This window comes from Emydura macquarii, unplaced genomic scaffold (genome assembly GCF_026122565.2).
Source record: "Emydura macquarii macquarii isolate MOO-44397 ecotype Brisbane River unplaced genomic scaffold, CSIRO-AGI_Emac_v2 contig_306, whole genome shotgun sequence".
NCBI lineage: Eukaryota > Metazoa > Chordata > Testudines > Chelidae > Emydura > Emydura macquarii.
In genome coordinates, this window is record NW_027130443.1 from 13,347,771 (window position 1) to 13,362,278 (window position 14,508).

Sequence of the window (14,508 nt, forward strand, 5' to 3'; positions counted from 1 at the left end):
AACTCATTGAAATGCACTGGACAAGCAAGATCCCTGCAAGGGAGGCACTGGTAAACAGAAAGATAGTTTGCTAAAAGGAATATTCTTTCCTTAGTTGTCTTTCCTGCCATCCATAGGGAGCATTGGCCAAGATGCAGCACAGTGTGAGCCGTTTAAACAACCTGCCCACTTGTGGAGCTGTCTCCTCGCTTGATGTTACTCTGAGTTTTGCCATATGTGGTGTTTGCTCCAGGAGTCGAGTTATTTAGTGAGAACTTCAACTTTCCCTTTTGTAAAAAACGGAATGTTTTAGCCCTCGGTCTTGCAGAAAAAAGCCTGAAAGTGTGTCCCACGTTCATCTCAAAGGTGAAAAAAAACCAGAAGGCAACTAAAAAGATCCCATATTGTTTTTGTTTGTTTGTTTGTTTTTATCTCATGATTCTAAAGACAATCGCATGACGTTTTTGGGCCTGACTTGTGATGGTGAATGCTTGGGGTTAGCAATCCTTCCATCACCTCACAGTGCTGACTGACAACTCCGGAGGGCGAGTTTCCCTCCACCCTGCACCAAAGTACTTCACCCTTCACTGAAGGGATCCCTGCCGGGGGGAAGCAGGGAATTTGTTTTCCATGTAAAGCAGCATTGCCAATGCCATGCAGGGAGGCAGTATAGCCCAGGGGATAGGGAAGGGAACTGGGACTTGGGTGCAGTTCCTGGCTCTGCCATTGGCCTGCTGGGTGATATTGGGCAAATCAGGTGACCTCACATCCTTATGGGGCCACACAGCTGGTCGGTGGGGGTGGCGGCCTGGGAAATGGGCAGTAACAGCGGTGGGCGAAGGGGAGGGGGCTGGAGAAGAGACGGAACCTCTGTGGCGTCGCGCGGTTTCCGGAGGGGCTGCTGAGAGCGCCGCACCGCGGAGCCGGAAAGTTGCCCCGTTGCCAGGGATTGCTTCCGGTCCGGGCTCGGCGTCGGCCTCCCCTCCCCCTGCCCGCCATGGAGGAGTCCGAGATGCAGCTCAAGGTGAAAAAAGGTAATGGCGGCGGCCGGCTTCCGTCCGGGGGCGGGGACACGTAGCGTCCCGGGGGGGGTGGAGCCGCTGTCAGCCCTACCGGCGGCTCTGGGGGGGCTAATAGGGTCTCGGGGTAGCCCCGGTGGGGGGGCGCGGAGCCGGGTTAGCACAGACCGAGCCGGGCACCCGGGGCTGCGGGGGGCACAGGCCGGGGTTCGGAGGGGCTGGTGGGGGGCAGGCTGGGGCGCGGGAGCTGGTGGGGCCACAGCCCGGAGCCAGGGGCTGAATGGAGAGAGGGGGGCCGGGCCCCACGGGGGCGGCCGACGTGGTTGACTGAGTGGGGCAGGCTCGGGGCCAGTCAGGGTCTTCATGGGGGGGCCTACCCCCCAAAAACCTCTTCCATATTTCACCCCCCGCCACCCTCCCGGTTCACTCCCAGGCTCCCCCCACCCACCAGCTCCTCCCTTTTTCTGTGGGTCTGCCTTGTTACAGACACACTCGCTTTGAAATAAATGACCCCAGCCATTGAAGATGTCGCCACGGTGTCGTTTTGATGCATAAAATGTGCAGAACTGTAAAGAATGTGTAGTTTTTTTGGCACGGAATTCCCCCCGGGGGAAAAGAAGATCAAGGGGTGACTTGATCATTGGTTTCAATAAATGGATTGATCTCCTTTTGGAAACCAGTAAGCAGATTTGGCTAATTTTGGGCTACTTTTTAAGTGACTCCGAGATATTAATGCAGTAGAAATCGGCAACCCTGCATCCGGGACAGCGCCGTGGGGTGGGGGTCATAGGGTCCCAGGACAGCAGCTGGGGTGTGGGATGTGGTTATAAGGCCCCTATGTGGCCTCCCCTAGGCGGGATGGGGGAGGGCACTTATAGCACCTCAGGGCAGCTCCCTGGGTAGGGCCCTAGCTTGGCCTCCATGGGTGTGGTGATAGGGCCACAGGGCATCTGCATATTGGGGGCAGGGCAGTTATGGAGCCCCGGATCAGCTCTGTGGGTAGTGCAGTTGTAGGGTTTCTATGTGGCCTTTCATGGGTAGGTTGCCAGGGAATGACAGTTATAGCCTAAGGAGTCCCTTGACCACCACTAGTTTGTGTCTCTTCAGATGAATCTTGATTCTTTTTTTACCCTTCCTAAGCTGATTAAGGAGTTCTGCGGGCTGCTCTTGTGGTTCATTTAAAGAGCATTAAAAAAAAAAAAAAAGATACATCTTAAAATGGTTGTTTTGACTTTTTATTTCATCGGACTGCCTTGTCCTCTTGCAGTGTATTAAATCCATCACTGTCCGACTTGCTGCAGGTCTGTGGTTAGTAGGCAGAGCCTTTGCATGTGAATTAAAACAAGAGGAAGGATTTAGTTAAAAGAATTTCACTGGGTTTATTTGCTACTGGCTTAACTACACCAGTTCAGATATGACTTATGCTGCTGCTGCAGCCCAGTTTGAAGCAGGCACCTGGGATAAGATGCACTAGTGTAACTTTTGTTGCACGGGTGTAACCACATTTATGCTAGGGCTTTGCACTAGTGACTAAAACCCCAGTGTTGGCAAGGCCTGAAAAATAGTGACACTTCTGGGCTTTGGTGTTTTATGGGCATTTGGAAATATACAAAGGCAGCTGATGTGAAGGGGCAGGGATATGCAACAAATGCTCCAGGCTAGAGATGGAAAGTTTCTGTAAAAGCAGACTGCCACATTGATCCCCAAGGTGTGAGTCTGGAAGTAAAAAGGGATTTCATAGGAATTGCCAGACTGGCTCAGACCCAGGGTCCATCTAGTTCAGCATCCTGTCTCTGACAGTGGCTGGTATCTGATGCTTCAGAGAAAGTTGTAAGAACCTCCCAGTAGCAGATGCAGGCCTGCAGTAGGTCTCATCTTGATCGCTAATCATTAAGATTGGCTTAAGTCTGAAGCATGAGATTTAATATCTCTTCCAAAATGTTCGTTAGCATTAACTATTATAACTCTGGATATTCTTTCTGTCCAGATAACTGTCCAATCCCCTTTTGAATTTCACATTCCAGTGCCTTACCATCCAAGGATTTGTTCATCTGTGCTTAAGAACAGTCACGTAGTTGCTATTTCCTCTTTCTCTCTCCTCCTTGCCACAGCACACTGTGCAAACCCCAGCACAAACATGGCCTCACATCTGGAAGTCAGATGAGTAGTGGGTGTCATTGTCCTTTTTGGAACATGCAGTTGGCAGGTGGCTACGACTTGTTTTGCAGAGCTCAGCATTTCTCTACATCTGTATTCAAGTAGTTTGGAAAGTTGGCTAACAGCAAACACTGCCACAGCTGAACACTCGCAAATGAAACAAAAGCTAAGAACTGGGGAAGCAAAACTGTTTTCCTTAAAAGGAACTTAAAAAAAAAAAAAAAAGCCAGCTTTCATTCAGTTCCAAAAGGTCAGCCAGCTTACACCATGCATGGGCTGAGGGCTAGTTAAGCCATAAACCAGTGTATTTAAAAATAGTGAAAAATACCCACTTCTTACTTTTACTGTGATTAAAAAAAAAAAAACTACACCCACTATTGAATGGTTACTCCTGAAAACTGCCTCTGATCTTTGTGTTTCAGATAGCTATGATTTATAAGGGATTGTAAGTGCATATGAGGCATTGCAAACCCACAGGGAAGAGCTGCTCTCTTCCCCCAAAAAACTTGCAATCTAATTCACAGGATATGGAGCTCGTGAGCCAGAAGGCAGCACTCACATCTCCCCTTTGTGTATGGAGCCAGGCATGCTTTCTGTGCTCAATAAATAAAACGTTTAAATCATAAGAATGTTGTCAATTATTTGTATTACAGTCGTGTTTAGCATCAAGATCATGAGCCCCATTGTGCTGGACACTGCACAAACACCTAGTTAGAGACAATCCCTGCCCCAGAGAGAGACAGATTTAGGGCGAGAAGGGAAAGAGGGGAAATGACTTGCTCAGGGTGCCACAGTGGGTCTTTGGCAGAGCTGGGAATAGATTTCAGGTCCCTACTCACTAGACCATGCTGCCTCTCTAAAGAACATTGTGGGAATATCAATGGGGGCAGGTTTCCTGAAGGAATTGTGCTATTAGGAGGAAGAGGGAGGAGTCAGTTTGCCCCAAGCATAGGGAGTGGTGAGAAAGACGGTGCAATGCTAGAATGGGAGGAGAGGAAGATTGGGAGAAGGATGGGGAGATCACAGAGGTGGTGGGACAGAGTGATGCACAGCCTTGAGCACTGGGAGCTTGAAAGTGATTCAGCACTTTCAGGAAACAGCATTTAGGGCCGCGGGTTTAAAAGCTGTTCATGGAGGCATCAGCAGGACTAGAAAGGAATTTGTTTACCTCTTGCCTCAAAGCAGTTTGCTGGGTTTTAAAGCTATTGTGCTGTAGCCCTAGGGTTTTGCTCTGGCAAGGTACTCTATGGCCCAGAGCCACGTTCATACAATGGATCCATCACATCGACTGCATGCTGCTTTTTGTTCATGGCATAGTCTGTTAGGACTCCCATGGGGGCTGCTGAGATGTAAGGAGCATGATACATGAAACTGGGTTATATCTGAAAAGTGAGCAGCTGGAAAGGGAACCTCAAACCCAAGGTCAGACTAGCGTTCTGTGTTGTCAGAACCCCCCTCTCTGCCATTAGCTTCTGGACTGCTCAGGCATTCCGCAGAGGAACAAAAACTAACATCCCCTTCAAGATTATTTTTAGGCTCTGCTAATCTGCTGACTTGGCTAAAATGCCCCAGAATCTGTTCAAATCTGTTCCCAGAAAAGCCACCAGATTCCAGAGCCCCAGAGGGTACATTAAACGCTGTGCTGTGAGCCTGCGGGGGGAAAGATTCTGAACAGAAATCTGTGCTTAGCTTGATTTCGCTTTAGCATACCTGCTGATAGGCTAGAAGCATCAAAGGGGTTTGGAGCTTTTCTCCCTGTTTATTCCCATTTTAAATAATGCAGCTGTTTTGCTTGTTCTAGTTACAGACAAATTCACGGAGAGCATGTACATCCTGGCCAACGAGCCATCTGTGGCTCTGTACCGACTGCAGGAGCATGTCAGGCGCTCCCTTCCGGAGCTAGCACAGCACAAGGTGAGATCCAGTGTGGGCCAGGAGTCTAGGGCTGGCAAGGAACAGAGTACAAGCTGTCATTCTCCCCACGACACTGGCACTCTTTGTCAGTCTTTCCTGACTCTGTGAGGCAGGAGAGAACAGGAGAGTCAAGTCAGGGTGGGAGTATGGTTTAATGTTAGAGGAAAGGTGTTGGGAGCCAGAGTTCCTGGATTCGATCATTGGATCTGCCATTGACTTGTTATGTGATTTGGGTGAGTTGCTTTGCCGCTGTGTGCCTCAGTTTACACATCTGTAAGATTGAGATGATAAGAGTGAGCTTCCAGGGCTGCTGTGAGACTTATCTAAAAATGCTTGTAAAGCACTTTGAGAAGCAAAGTAGTGGCTTCAGATAGTTGCTGGCAATGGACCCAAAGTGACAAGAATCCCTTGGAAAATCATGATTTTGGTTGACCTTAAAGCTCCAGGTTGATGCTGGATTCACTGTCGACTAAAACAGAGTGAAAATTACTTTGCAGGTGGCCAGCCTCTAGTGACTGTGCTTTACACTGCTGGCTGGGAACCTTGAGTACCGTGCTGGGTCTCAATTCCTTGCTTCCTGGGCCAGTGACGGTAGGTGGTGGTCTAGGAGTGACGTGTTCCTCCCACGTCCACTTGAATCTAGGAGAGATGAAATGCCTTTCCAAGTTCAAATGCTGAGACAGTAGCAGAGCCAAGAACAGAACCCAGGAATCTGAGTGCCATCCCTTGGCTCTAACCACTAGATGACAGTCCCTCCATTCCATATGTGGAGACAAAGGAAAATGAGCTACTTGCCTTGTATGGGGAGAGGGGGGATGTTAAATCTCATTTTCCGTGGCTAAGCTGCAAGGTGCTTTTATTTCCTACATAAAATATGGGGAGAGAAACAAGTAAAAAGAGCCCACCAGAGGCAAAGGACAATAATGGATCACAGCCTACAGCTGTGCTTCCATTTTCCTCCAAAGCACGGACTGCAGACGCTTTAATGCTAACCCTGGTGTCCTTCTCCCTTTTCTGCCAGTCATGATTCATTAGGAGTGATGCCTCATGAATAGATTACTACTCCATGTCTATGCTAAGGCACTGTCAGTCCTCATTTTTCACCTTTGCTTTACAGCCGTAGTTTCCAAATTAACCTAGATTGTGGCACTTTATTATTCAGTTATTTATTAACTATTTATATACGTGTCTGTGTGTGAGTGTTGGTATATAGAGTTGTATAAGTATGTATAGCGCAACATGGATCTGATCATATCATTGGGATGTGGGGGACAGGTTTGTAATATAATTCCGTGCTGTCACTTGCCTTGATTTAATCAGAACAGGCCCAATTTCAGAGCGTGTGTCCTAAGCAAAAGAAAATTGAGCAGATTGTATAACAAGCCATGCAGAGGGAAGAGCTCAGGCTCCAGCACTGAGCAGTTTGTGCCAAGGAAGGTAGGGGGCACTGAAACCCTAATGGAAAAGACAGTAGGGTGAATGCATGGGGGACCCAGCATGTTGTGCGGCAGTGGGGGGAGCCTTCTGAATCTTTTATTTCCTGACTTTCTCAGGTAGGCAGGGTCATCTTCATGATTATCTGCAAAGCTGCATGGCATCTCTGGCGATTGCTTAAGTTCACATTCATAACCACTCGCTGTCCCTACTATTTTTAGCAAAAATGTGTCTTTTTTCACTTTCCTCCCACAAAACAAGACTGTCACCTAGTCAGATGTGAATGACCCGGAGAGCCTTGTCCCTATTTCCACCACGTAGTGTCGCAGCAATCAGTGTTCACATGCACTGATGCCTTGGTGCTCTGCTTGATCCCTCTCTTGCCTTGGCAGCCAGCCCTGACTCAGGAGTGACTGTTGCCTGAAAAGGGAGGAAATTAATTTACCTAATGCCTCTGCAAAGGCAGCAGATGAATGTCAAATTGCTCTGCTTTGCCCTCTGCTGGCCATCACAGAATCAGCATGGTCACTGCCCCAAAGGGAGCCCTCATTGGCTCAATGTAGAGTGTGATGATGATGATAAGGGGTATGGAGCACCTTCCATATGAGAAGAGTTTAAAAAGACTGGGACTGTTCAGCTTGGGAAAGAGATGACTGAGGGGGCATATGAGAGAGGTCTATAAACTCATGAGTGGTGTGAAGACAGAATAGGGAAGTGTTATTTACCCCTTCACGTAACATGAGAACTAGGGGTCACATAGAAAATGAGGGTTGGAAGGGACCTCAGAAGGTATCTAGTCCAATCCGCTGCTCAAAGCAGGACCAACCCCAACTAAATCAGCCCAGCGAGAGCTTTGTCAAGCCATATCTTAAAAACCTCTAAGGATGGGGTTCTATCACCTCCCTAGCTAACCCATTCCAGTGCTTCAACATCCTTCTAGTGAAAATGTTTTTTCTAATATCCTCGTTTTATAAAGAGATGAGGCCAAAAATGAGGGGAAACTGAGGGACAGCGTGGGGAGGTGACTTGACCAAGATGTCACAGCAGGTCATTGGCAGATCTGGGAATAGAACCCAGGTGTTGTCAGTCCCAGTCCAGTGGTCTGTCTGCTGCACCATGCTCTCTCTCAAGAAATATGTTGATTGATTTATTTAGTTACTTATAGAAAATGTTTTTTCTTTTAGCCATTCCCCTGTGGTATTAGAAACCTACACACAAGAACCAGAAAGTGAAATTTGCTAGAGACAAAAGTGAAACTGACCAGACTGGTTTTACTTTCCAAACTGACATGAAAAAAGTAAACGCAACATAAACCATAGAAAGGAAATTAGACCTTAAAAATTATTTGTCTCCATCTAGCAAAGTATGTTCTGAGTGATGAGCATATAGACACTTGGTAAAACATGGTTTGTATCTTGAGCGTGTCTTATGAGGTGACTTTCGAGTGATCTCTGCTGCGGCAGTGGCCTGTGTTTGTGAATGATCCTCTCCTGTATAGAGAACTGACTAAGTAGCTGCTTGAAAAGTCCTGCTTCCTTCTCAGTTGAACACCATGTAGCAAAACATCCTGTTACAGTGAGCAGCATAAGTGATGGTGAATATGATCCAAATCCTTCTGCTACATATGCAGCTCCCAACTCTCTCTAGGTTGTCTGTGGGCCTCCCACAGAGTAGCCTGAGGAATTGTCTCTCAAAGAAAGCAGTGGAAGCCCCATCACTTGAATCTTTTAAAACTCAACTGGACAAAATCTACTGTAAGGGAAAATCCTGTGCAGGTTGGGGGGTGGGTTAGATGGGACTCAATACGCCTACTCTAGTTCCAGATCACATGGTTCTACGCCTCAGAGATTCCCAGAGGGTTTGAATATAGGAATGAACTGTTGGGGATTTGGGAGAAAAGGTTGGTGCAGGGAGAAGGTCACCTCTGTAACTTCCTTTGATTTGATTAAAAATAATCTTAATACCTTCATCCATCTCAAGCTCCCCAGGCAGACTTAACACCTCACTGATAAGATAGCGCGAGATGCAGGGCCCAGGCTGCGTCCCTGTGTCTGAGCTGCATTGCTAAGCTCTGCTCTTGTGCTGCACAAAGAAGCCTTTTTCTATTTCCCCTGATCTTTCAAGGATGCAGAACTCCTTGATAATTTACTGCTGAGCGACTGTAATTCATCATTAGTGCTATTGCATATCATTAGCTGGCTTTAGCTATTAAACTGTATCCGAGGAGATGTCCTGGGAATTCTGAGAAAGTACATCGTGAAAAGATTAAAAAGCCAGGCGTGCGGTGGAAGGGCTCTTTTTTCTAATTAAGAACATGAAAGCCCCATGAAGTGGCGAGAATGCTGGGAACGGACGTCGTGGCCTGGCCTCAGATACAAAGCAACGCTGGAAATCTGCTAGTACTAAGTGATGTTGGGGCCAAAGCAGAACCTCTCTGGAGTGATGTGGTTTTGAAATCTCGTCCTTCCACCCCCAGCTTCTCTTTCACTTCCCCCTATCCTCTACCTCAGCCACTGGTTCAGTCCAGCTGGCCAGCTGTCACCTATATGCTCACTCTGTCGGCTCGCATGAGTAACTAGAGCAGAGCTGAGTGGAGCAGTGTGGAGCCAGGCTAGTACTTGAACTGGAAATCTTAAAGGAGCACCTCGGTGCTGCAGAAACCGGTGTTGGGGATTCATTTACTGGGGTACTCTTCCCTTTGAGTCAATACTGAACCAATGTGCCAGAGTGGGGGTAGGCAACGCTGTGCTGCTGGTTTTAGATGAGAGCCATTGTGACCACTAGTGATCGTTAATGATCCCCTGGCGCTATTTGCAAAGGCAAGAGGTTGTTGGGTCACATTTTCAAAGGTCTCTAAATGACTTCGGCACTTTTATAAATTTTACCAGTTAAGCTTACAAGTTCTGGCCAAATTTCCGCATGGATCATTTCCATCTTCCCCCTCTCCCTAAATTCACCTGCATTTGCACTGTGATTTGTTTTTTTCACTTTCTATTTTTAGCAGTTCCGTAATGTTGCTATGTGCTGTTATGTGCCACACCACAGTTGCTGCTTATCCGATTTGCATGAAGTGACCCTCTGCGTAGTTTATGTAGCACTTACTGAGCCCTTGAGATGAAAGTCACTATAGGAATGTGCATTATTACTATTAATAGCATTAGTCATTACTTATGATCTGGCACCCATTGCACTGGGATTTCAAAGCAGACTGGAGGAAGGAAAAGTCTGTTTGCAAGCAGGCTGTAAAAATGTTCACCAGAGCAGTTCGTCTGAGATTCGTGAATTGTGAAAGAAGCTGATTCTGTCTGCCTTCCTCTGGGGGCTCTGGGTTGGACTTGATTGGAACTGAGCCAGCTCTGATGGTGTCTGCACCAGCTGGAATGGACGTACCACCCGGGCAGAATGCTTTGGAACTTCCAGATGATCAATAGCATTTGCTTTAGCTGCTTAGTGCTATGACCCTGCCTCACCTTGGCTCTCTGCTGTGTCATGCGTCCACGGCCAAGAGAAATGTTGCCAGATTGTGCAAAGTATTTAGCTGCAAACAGCAGATTCTTTTTAAAACAAACCTAGTGGTCTTTTTAAAAATGTTGGAGGAGTCTGAGTATAGCTCTCGGAAAAAGCCCCACAGGTGACGCTAGCCTTTAAAATGGGAGATGGAGTCACAATGTGGTTCCTGCAGAAAGCAGCCAAGGACAAGTGTTGAAGTGATGTGGGATTCATTTTATGAATGTGCACAAAGTTTACAGTAACCTCAGCATCGAATTCAGCCGGCCTGCTCTCAGTTCCCAGCTATAAACAATGAGAACGCCAGGCTGTGGGAGACAGATGGACGCTGGAGTCTAAAAGGAAGGTGACATCTAGCTCTCAGATGTTGCAGAGCATGGCAGTGAATTAAACGTTAGGCACAATTTAAGAACTATGTGCGTATTGTATGTGTGGTATGTATCGCTGGCTGAGCGGAGCCTTTCCAGGAGAGCCTCACTAATGGTACGTCATCTTACTAGCTCTATAGCACTTTACAAAGGAAGAAAAACAGCATTTTACATAGGGAAACTGAGGCTTAGAGAGGTAAAATGACTTGCCCAAGATCACCCAGCACATCAGTACCTCAGCTGGGAGCAGAACTGAGAAGTCCTGGTTGCCAGCTTGCTGCTCCAGCCACTGAACTGTAGTGTCTCCCTGTTAGACCATAGGTAGCCTTTTCTTCAGGCGCTACATATATTTGTGTAGCGTGTCAGTGAACGGGCTGTGTTTGTTACTAGCTGTACGTGTAATGTGGACGGTATGTCTGTGTAGTTACACATCAGGGCGCCTTCACTTTTCCTGGCCGAATGTTTCATTCTGCATTCCCTGTGATCTGCCTTTCAGTCTGACATGCAGAGCTGGGAGGAGCAGAGCCAAGGAGCCATCTATACCGTGGAGTATGCCTGCAGGTACAGGAGGGGGGTTGGGAAAGCTTTGAAGTTGGCACTTCCTTGGGACAGCAGCCCTCCCTTTGTAAAACCTTTGATCAATAAAAGGAGCTGGCGAGGGGGCTCACATGGTTCTCCTTGTGACGTTTCCACCCAGCCTCGCCCATGCTGGGGATTTCACAGTACATGTGGATACTCACCCCCTTGAAAACACCGTCCGGTTCACTGTGTCGTGCCCAAGGTTTACCCTCCGGATTGTTAGTGATGAGAAGCTGTGCTGGTTATTTTCGGCAATGGTGGGTTGACTGCTGATTCAGCCTGGGGGGAGCAGGAAGTATTTTAAGAACTAAACGTAGCTCATATTTTCAAACCCGAGAGGTCAGAGCCAGGTGCCTACACACATGGCTCCTTAGATGAAGAGGGCCTGCCAGAAATGCTGAGCACCATCAACTCCTACTGGCATTAATGGGAGCGGTAGGTGCTCAGCACCTCTCCAAATTGAGCTACTTGTATTTAGGAGCCTAATTATGGAGTCAGGAACTTCCCTCCAGTACCTCGACTTGGACATTTTGGCCTCTGATTTAAAACCCGGCCAACCCCAAACCTGTCCCTTTATGGATGTTCTTGGCTGGTCTCACACAAGATTCTGTAGGAGCTTCCTGCCGCCCCCCCATTCCACCAGCACAAGCCCAGTTCATGCTTCTCATGTGCCCCGTCGAGCCATTCACACCACGGCAAAGTAAGTGTCACGCTGCAGAAATCCGAAAGTTGGCAGTTTGCACTTGCTCGGCCCTGGTGTAGGTGCAGCCGAGCCCACAACTGGCTCCTGTTGGCCCCATCTCAGCAGAGAGCCCAAAGCCTGAATGGGCAGTGAGAGGGTGAGGGCACAGACAGGCTGAGGCATGTTGACAGCAGGCAGGGCTCTCTGAAACGTTACTGTGAAATCTAGGTCTGTTCATTTAGTTTGATGCACCCTTTCTTCCCCTGCCATTGAGGGCAATGCAGACCTGCCTGTCTCTCCCAAAAAATCCACCCCGTAGCTAGTGTTTGAAGATGCAAAATACAATATGTAACTATAACTCCTTATTAGCGATTCCCTCCTCAGGGTGCATGTATATTCTAACCCAGTGAAGCCACAGAAGGTACTAACTGCACCCCCTCTTCCCCCTGGTCTGTTTCAGTGCCATAAAGAACATGATGGACAGCAGCGTGTATTTCAAGAGCATTGACAGGTTGCTGAAACATGCCATCGCGGTGAAGGATCAGATGAATTCCACGCAGGGCCGCAGGTAGCTCAGGAGTCTGACACCCTGAATTCCGATAACTGCCCTAGCTGTTGATAGGAACGACTGTTCTGGTTGCTGGAGGCTTCCCTGCATATAAGAGTGCAAACTACAGCCAAGCCCAGCAGTTCCATCAGTCATGTGACTCTGTGCTGTTATTTAAAAGAATAAGCTCCTTGCCCTGCAGTGAAACTGTGATTCTCTTTACTTTGGGAAGAAAACCCTCTGTTTACACCATGTTTACTGCAAAAGAACTTCTTTCCCTACATTTAAAAAGGGGGGGAGGGGATCTTTTGGGCTAATATGTAGCATTTTTGTGTCGTGTTAAATACATTTGCAGCATGGCTAGGCGTCCTAATAAAGGAATGTTTCAGTGCTGAGGAAGCAGGGTCCCCGCCTGGATTGATACTGGTCACTAGCTCAGTTGTGGGGCTCTGTCTGCGGACGGGATTTCTAAAGGCCTCGTGACGTACAGGACACTGGTCGATGTCGTAGGAGGATGCATTTTACTTTGTTTGCAGCAGCAGGAAAGCTGCTACAGCATCTGCCAATTGATGGGCTGAGTCTAGTGTGTTCAGTCCATCGCCCCAAGAGCCTCAATGGCATGAGTGTCAGAGATGTCAGGGGAATGAGATTCACCAGTGCCGCTCCTCAGACCCAACAGCTTTGAATTTCACGTTGCTAGCAATGGCTAAAGCAGGCCGACTGCCTGGTTCTGCGCAGAATGACACTCTCTGTACTAGATGTTTGTGGCTACGGGCTCTTATATTTTGCCACGTTGCCAGTTTGCCGGGGCCTCATCGCATTTACACACAGTGGAGTAAATTCCACCAGCCCTTGTGTTTTACATGGAAGTGAGGCCACAGAGCCTGGGGTCATGACACCCCAGGAGGCCTGGTGTGGGGGCCACGTAGCCTCCGTTGGCTCCCCTCCTGCACCAAAGATGGGCATGTGTGAGGGCCACAGTTAGAATTCCACGAGCACATGGAGGGCTCCAGGCTTAGGGGCTGCATACAAGGAAGCCCTGGTGCTTCACTCTCGCACGGACACTGCCGTCCTTACCTCCTGCTGGATGTGATTGTTTTCTTACAGCGCCGCTGCCCTGCAAGCCATGAATCCGCCAGCCAGCTCCTGATTTCAGACCAGACTGGCCTTCCTCTGCCTTTTTCATCCAGCCCAGGTCAGTGATCTCTGTGGCCAGATGGAAGGGTGAGAAATATTCCCCCCCTTAAACCTTCTGGCCAGTCTGTGAAATTGCTTAGACTCTTCCCCTTCAGACTGAGAGACAGGGTGCAGCAAAGGGCAATGATATTGACTAGACATAATCCTCCCTGTGTTGGTGGGAAGCATGTTTAATTTTGGAACGCACATGTCCCCTTTTAAAGGGGAAGCATGCTTATTTTGCTTCTGCCTTTTCCTCCTCTTTTATGATTCTAGGCTGCCACAACATGTCTTTCCTGCTAGCTCTTGGCCTTAGAAATGCCGCGGTGACTCTGTTGTGTCATCAGTGCTTTTGCTGGAGGGCCATCTGGAGTCCTGAAACAGGCACTCTTCCACTCTCAGTTGAAGGGGTGAAGACATATGATCCTTTCACAAGGAGAGCTTTTCGTGTGTCTATCAGGAGTTTGCTAATTATGGATTAGGGAGTAAAACCCCAGTAAGAATGCAGAGGATCTCAGTTGCTTAGGATTTTCTTCATCATCTCTCCAGTCTTCCAAAGGGTCTTCCAGCAAAACAAGGACATCAAGACAATGACTTTCTTCTAATGTGAAAAAGAAGCCAATCCCACTCCCTCCCAGCCCCCCAAAGACCTCCTTTATATGCCATAAAGAAGTGGGATGGGGGGAAAAAGGCCTGCACATAGTGTGGCGGTTGGAAAGGGGTGTTGCTTAAGTTTTGCTTTTTCATTGGAGCCAACAACTCAATGTTTCTTTTCAATGGAAAGGAATTTAAGAAGCAAGTAGTTTTCCCAGGCCTGGGAAGGAAGGTGCTTAAGGGAGTTTGAGACCAGAAAAAGGTTCTTAGCCTGGTGTTTCCACAGAGGTAAATAACCCAAAACAATCACACCGCACTTTAAAAAAATAAACTCTGTATTAGCCATTGGTTTGTGTTCAGGAATGTAGACCGATTTTAATAGTGTAACGCGCAAGGTTTGTGCGTCCTCTGTCTTTGCAATGCTTCACCCCCGTTGCTGAATGGCCAGCTCCGTCCTAAAGCGAGTACAAGAATAACACAGCCAGGAGTCAGAATTAATCAGTTGCACTACTGCATTGGGCAGTTTGGAATGAAGTTTGCAGATGGCAGGGC

The 14,508-nt window shown here is 48.0% G+C and overlaps 1 protein-coding gene across 6 annotated transcripts in view; it reads left to right on the forward strand.

Annotated features, from left to right (window-relative positions):
* Positions 1–928: 928 nt before the first annotated feature.
* Positions 929–14,508, forward strand: part of BORCS8 (BLOC-1 related complex subunit 8) — a 40,886-nt gene continuing 27,306 nt past the window's right edge. For 4 of the 6 annotated variants that reach the window (XM_067560471.1, XM_067560486.1, XM_067560478.1 and 1 more), the window contains exons 1-5: positions 929–1,013; positions 4,957–5,069; positions 10,875–10,939; positions 12,100–12,207; positions 13,294–13,381. In XM_067560471.1, coding sequence (XP_067416572.1) covers positions 977–1,013; positions 4,957–5,069; positions 10,875–10,939; positions 12,100–12,207; positions 13,294–13,336 — 366 coding nt within the window. In that variant the 5' untranslated portion in view covers positions 929–976 and the 3' untranslated portion in view covers positions 13,337–13,381. Of the gene's footprint in view, positions 1,014–4,956; positions 5,070–10,874; positions 10,940–12,099; positions 12,208–13,293; positions 13,382–13,638; positions 14,333–14,508 lie in introns of those variants that run through there. The other 2 variants (XM_067560454.1, XM_067560463.1) reach the window with 2 other exon arrangements.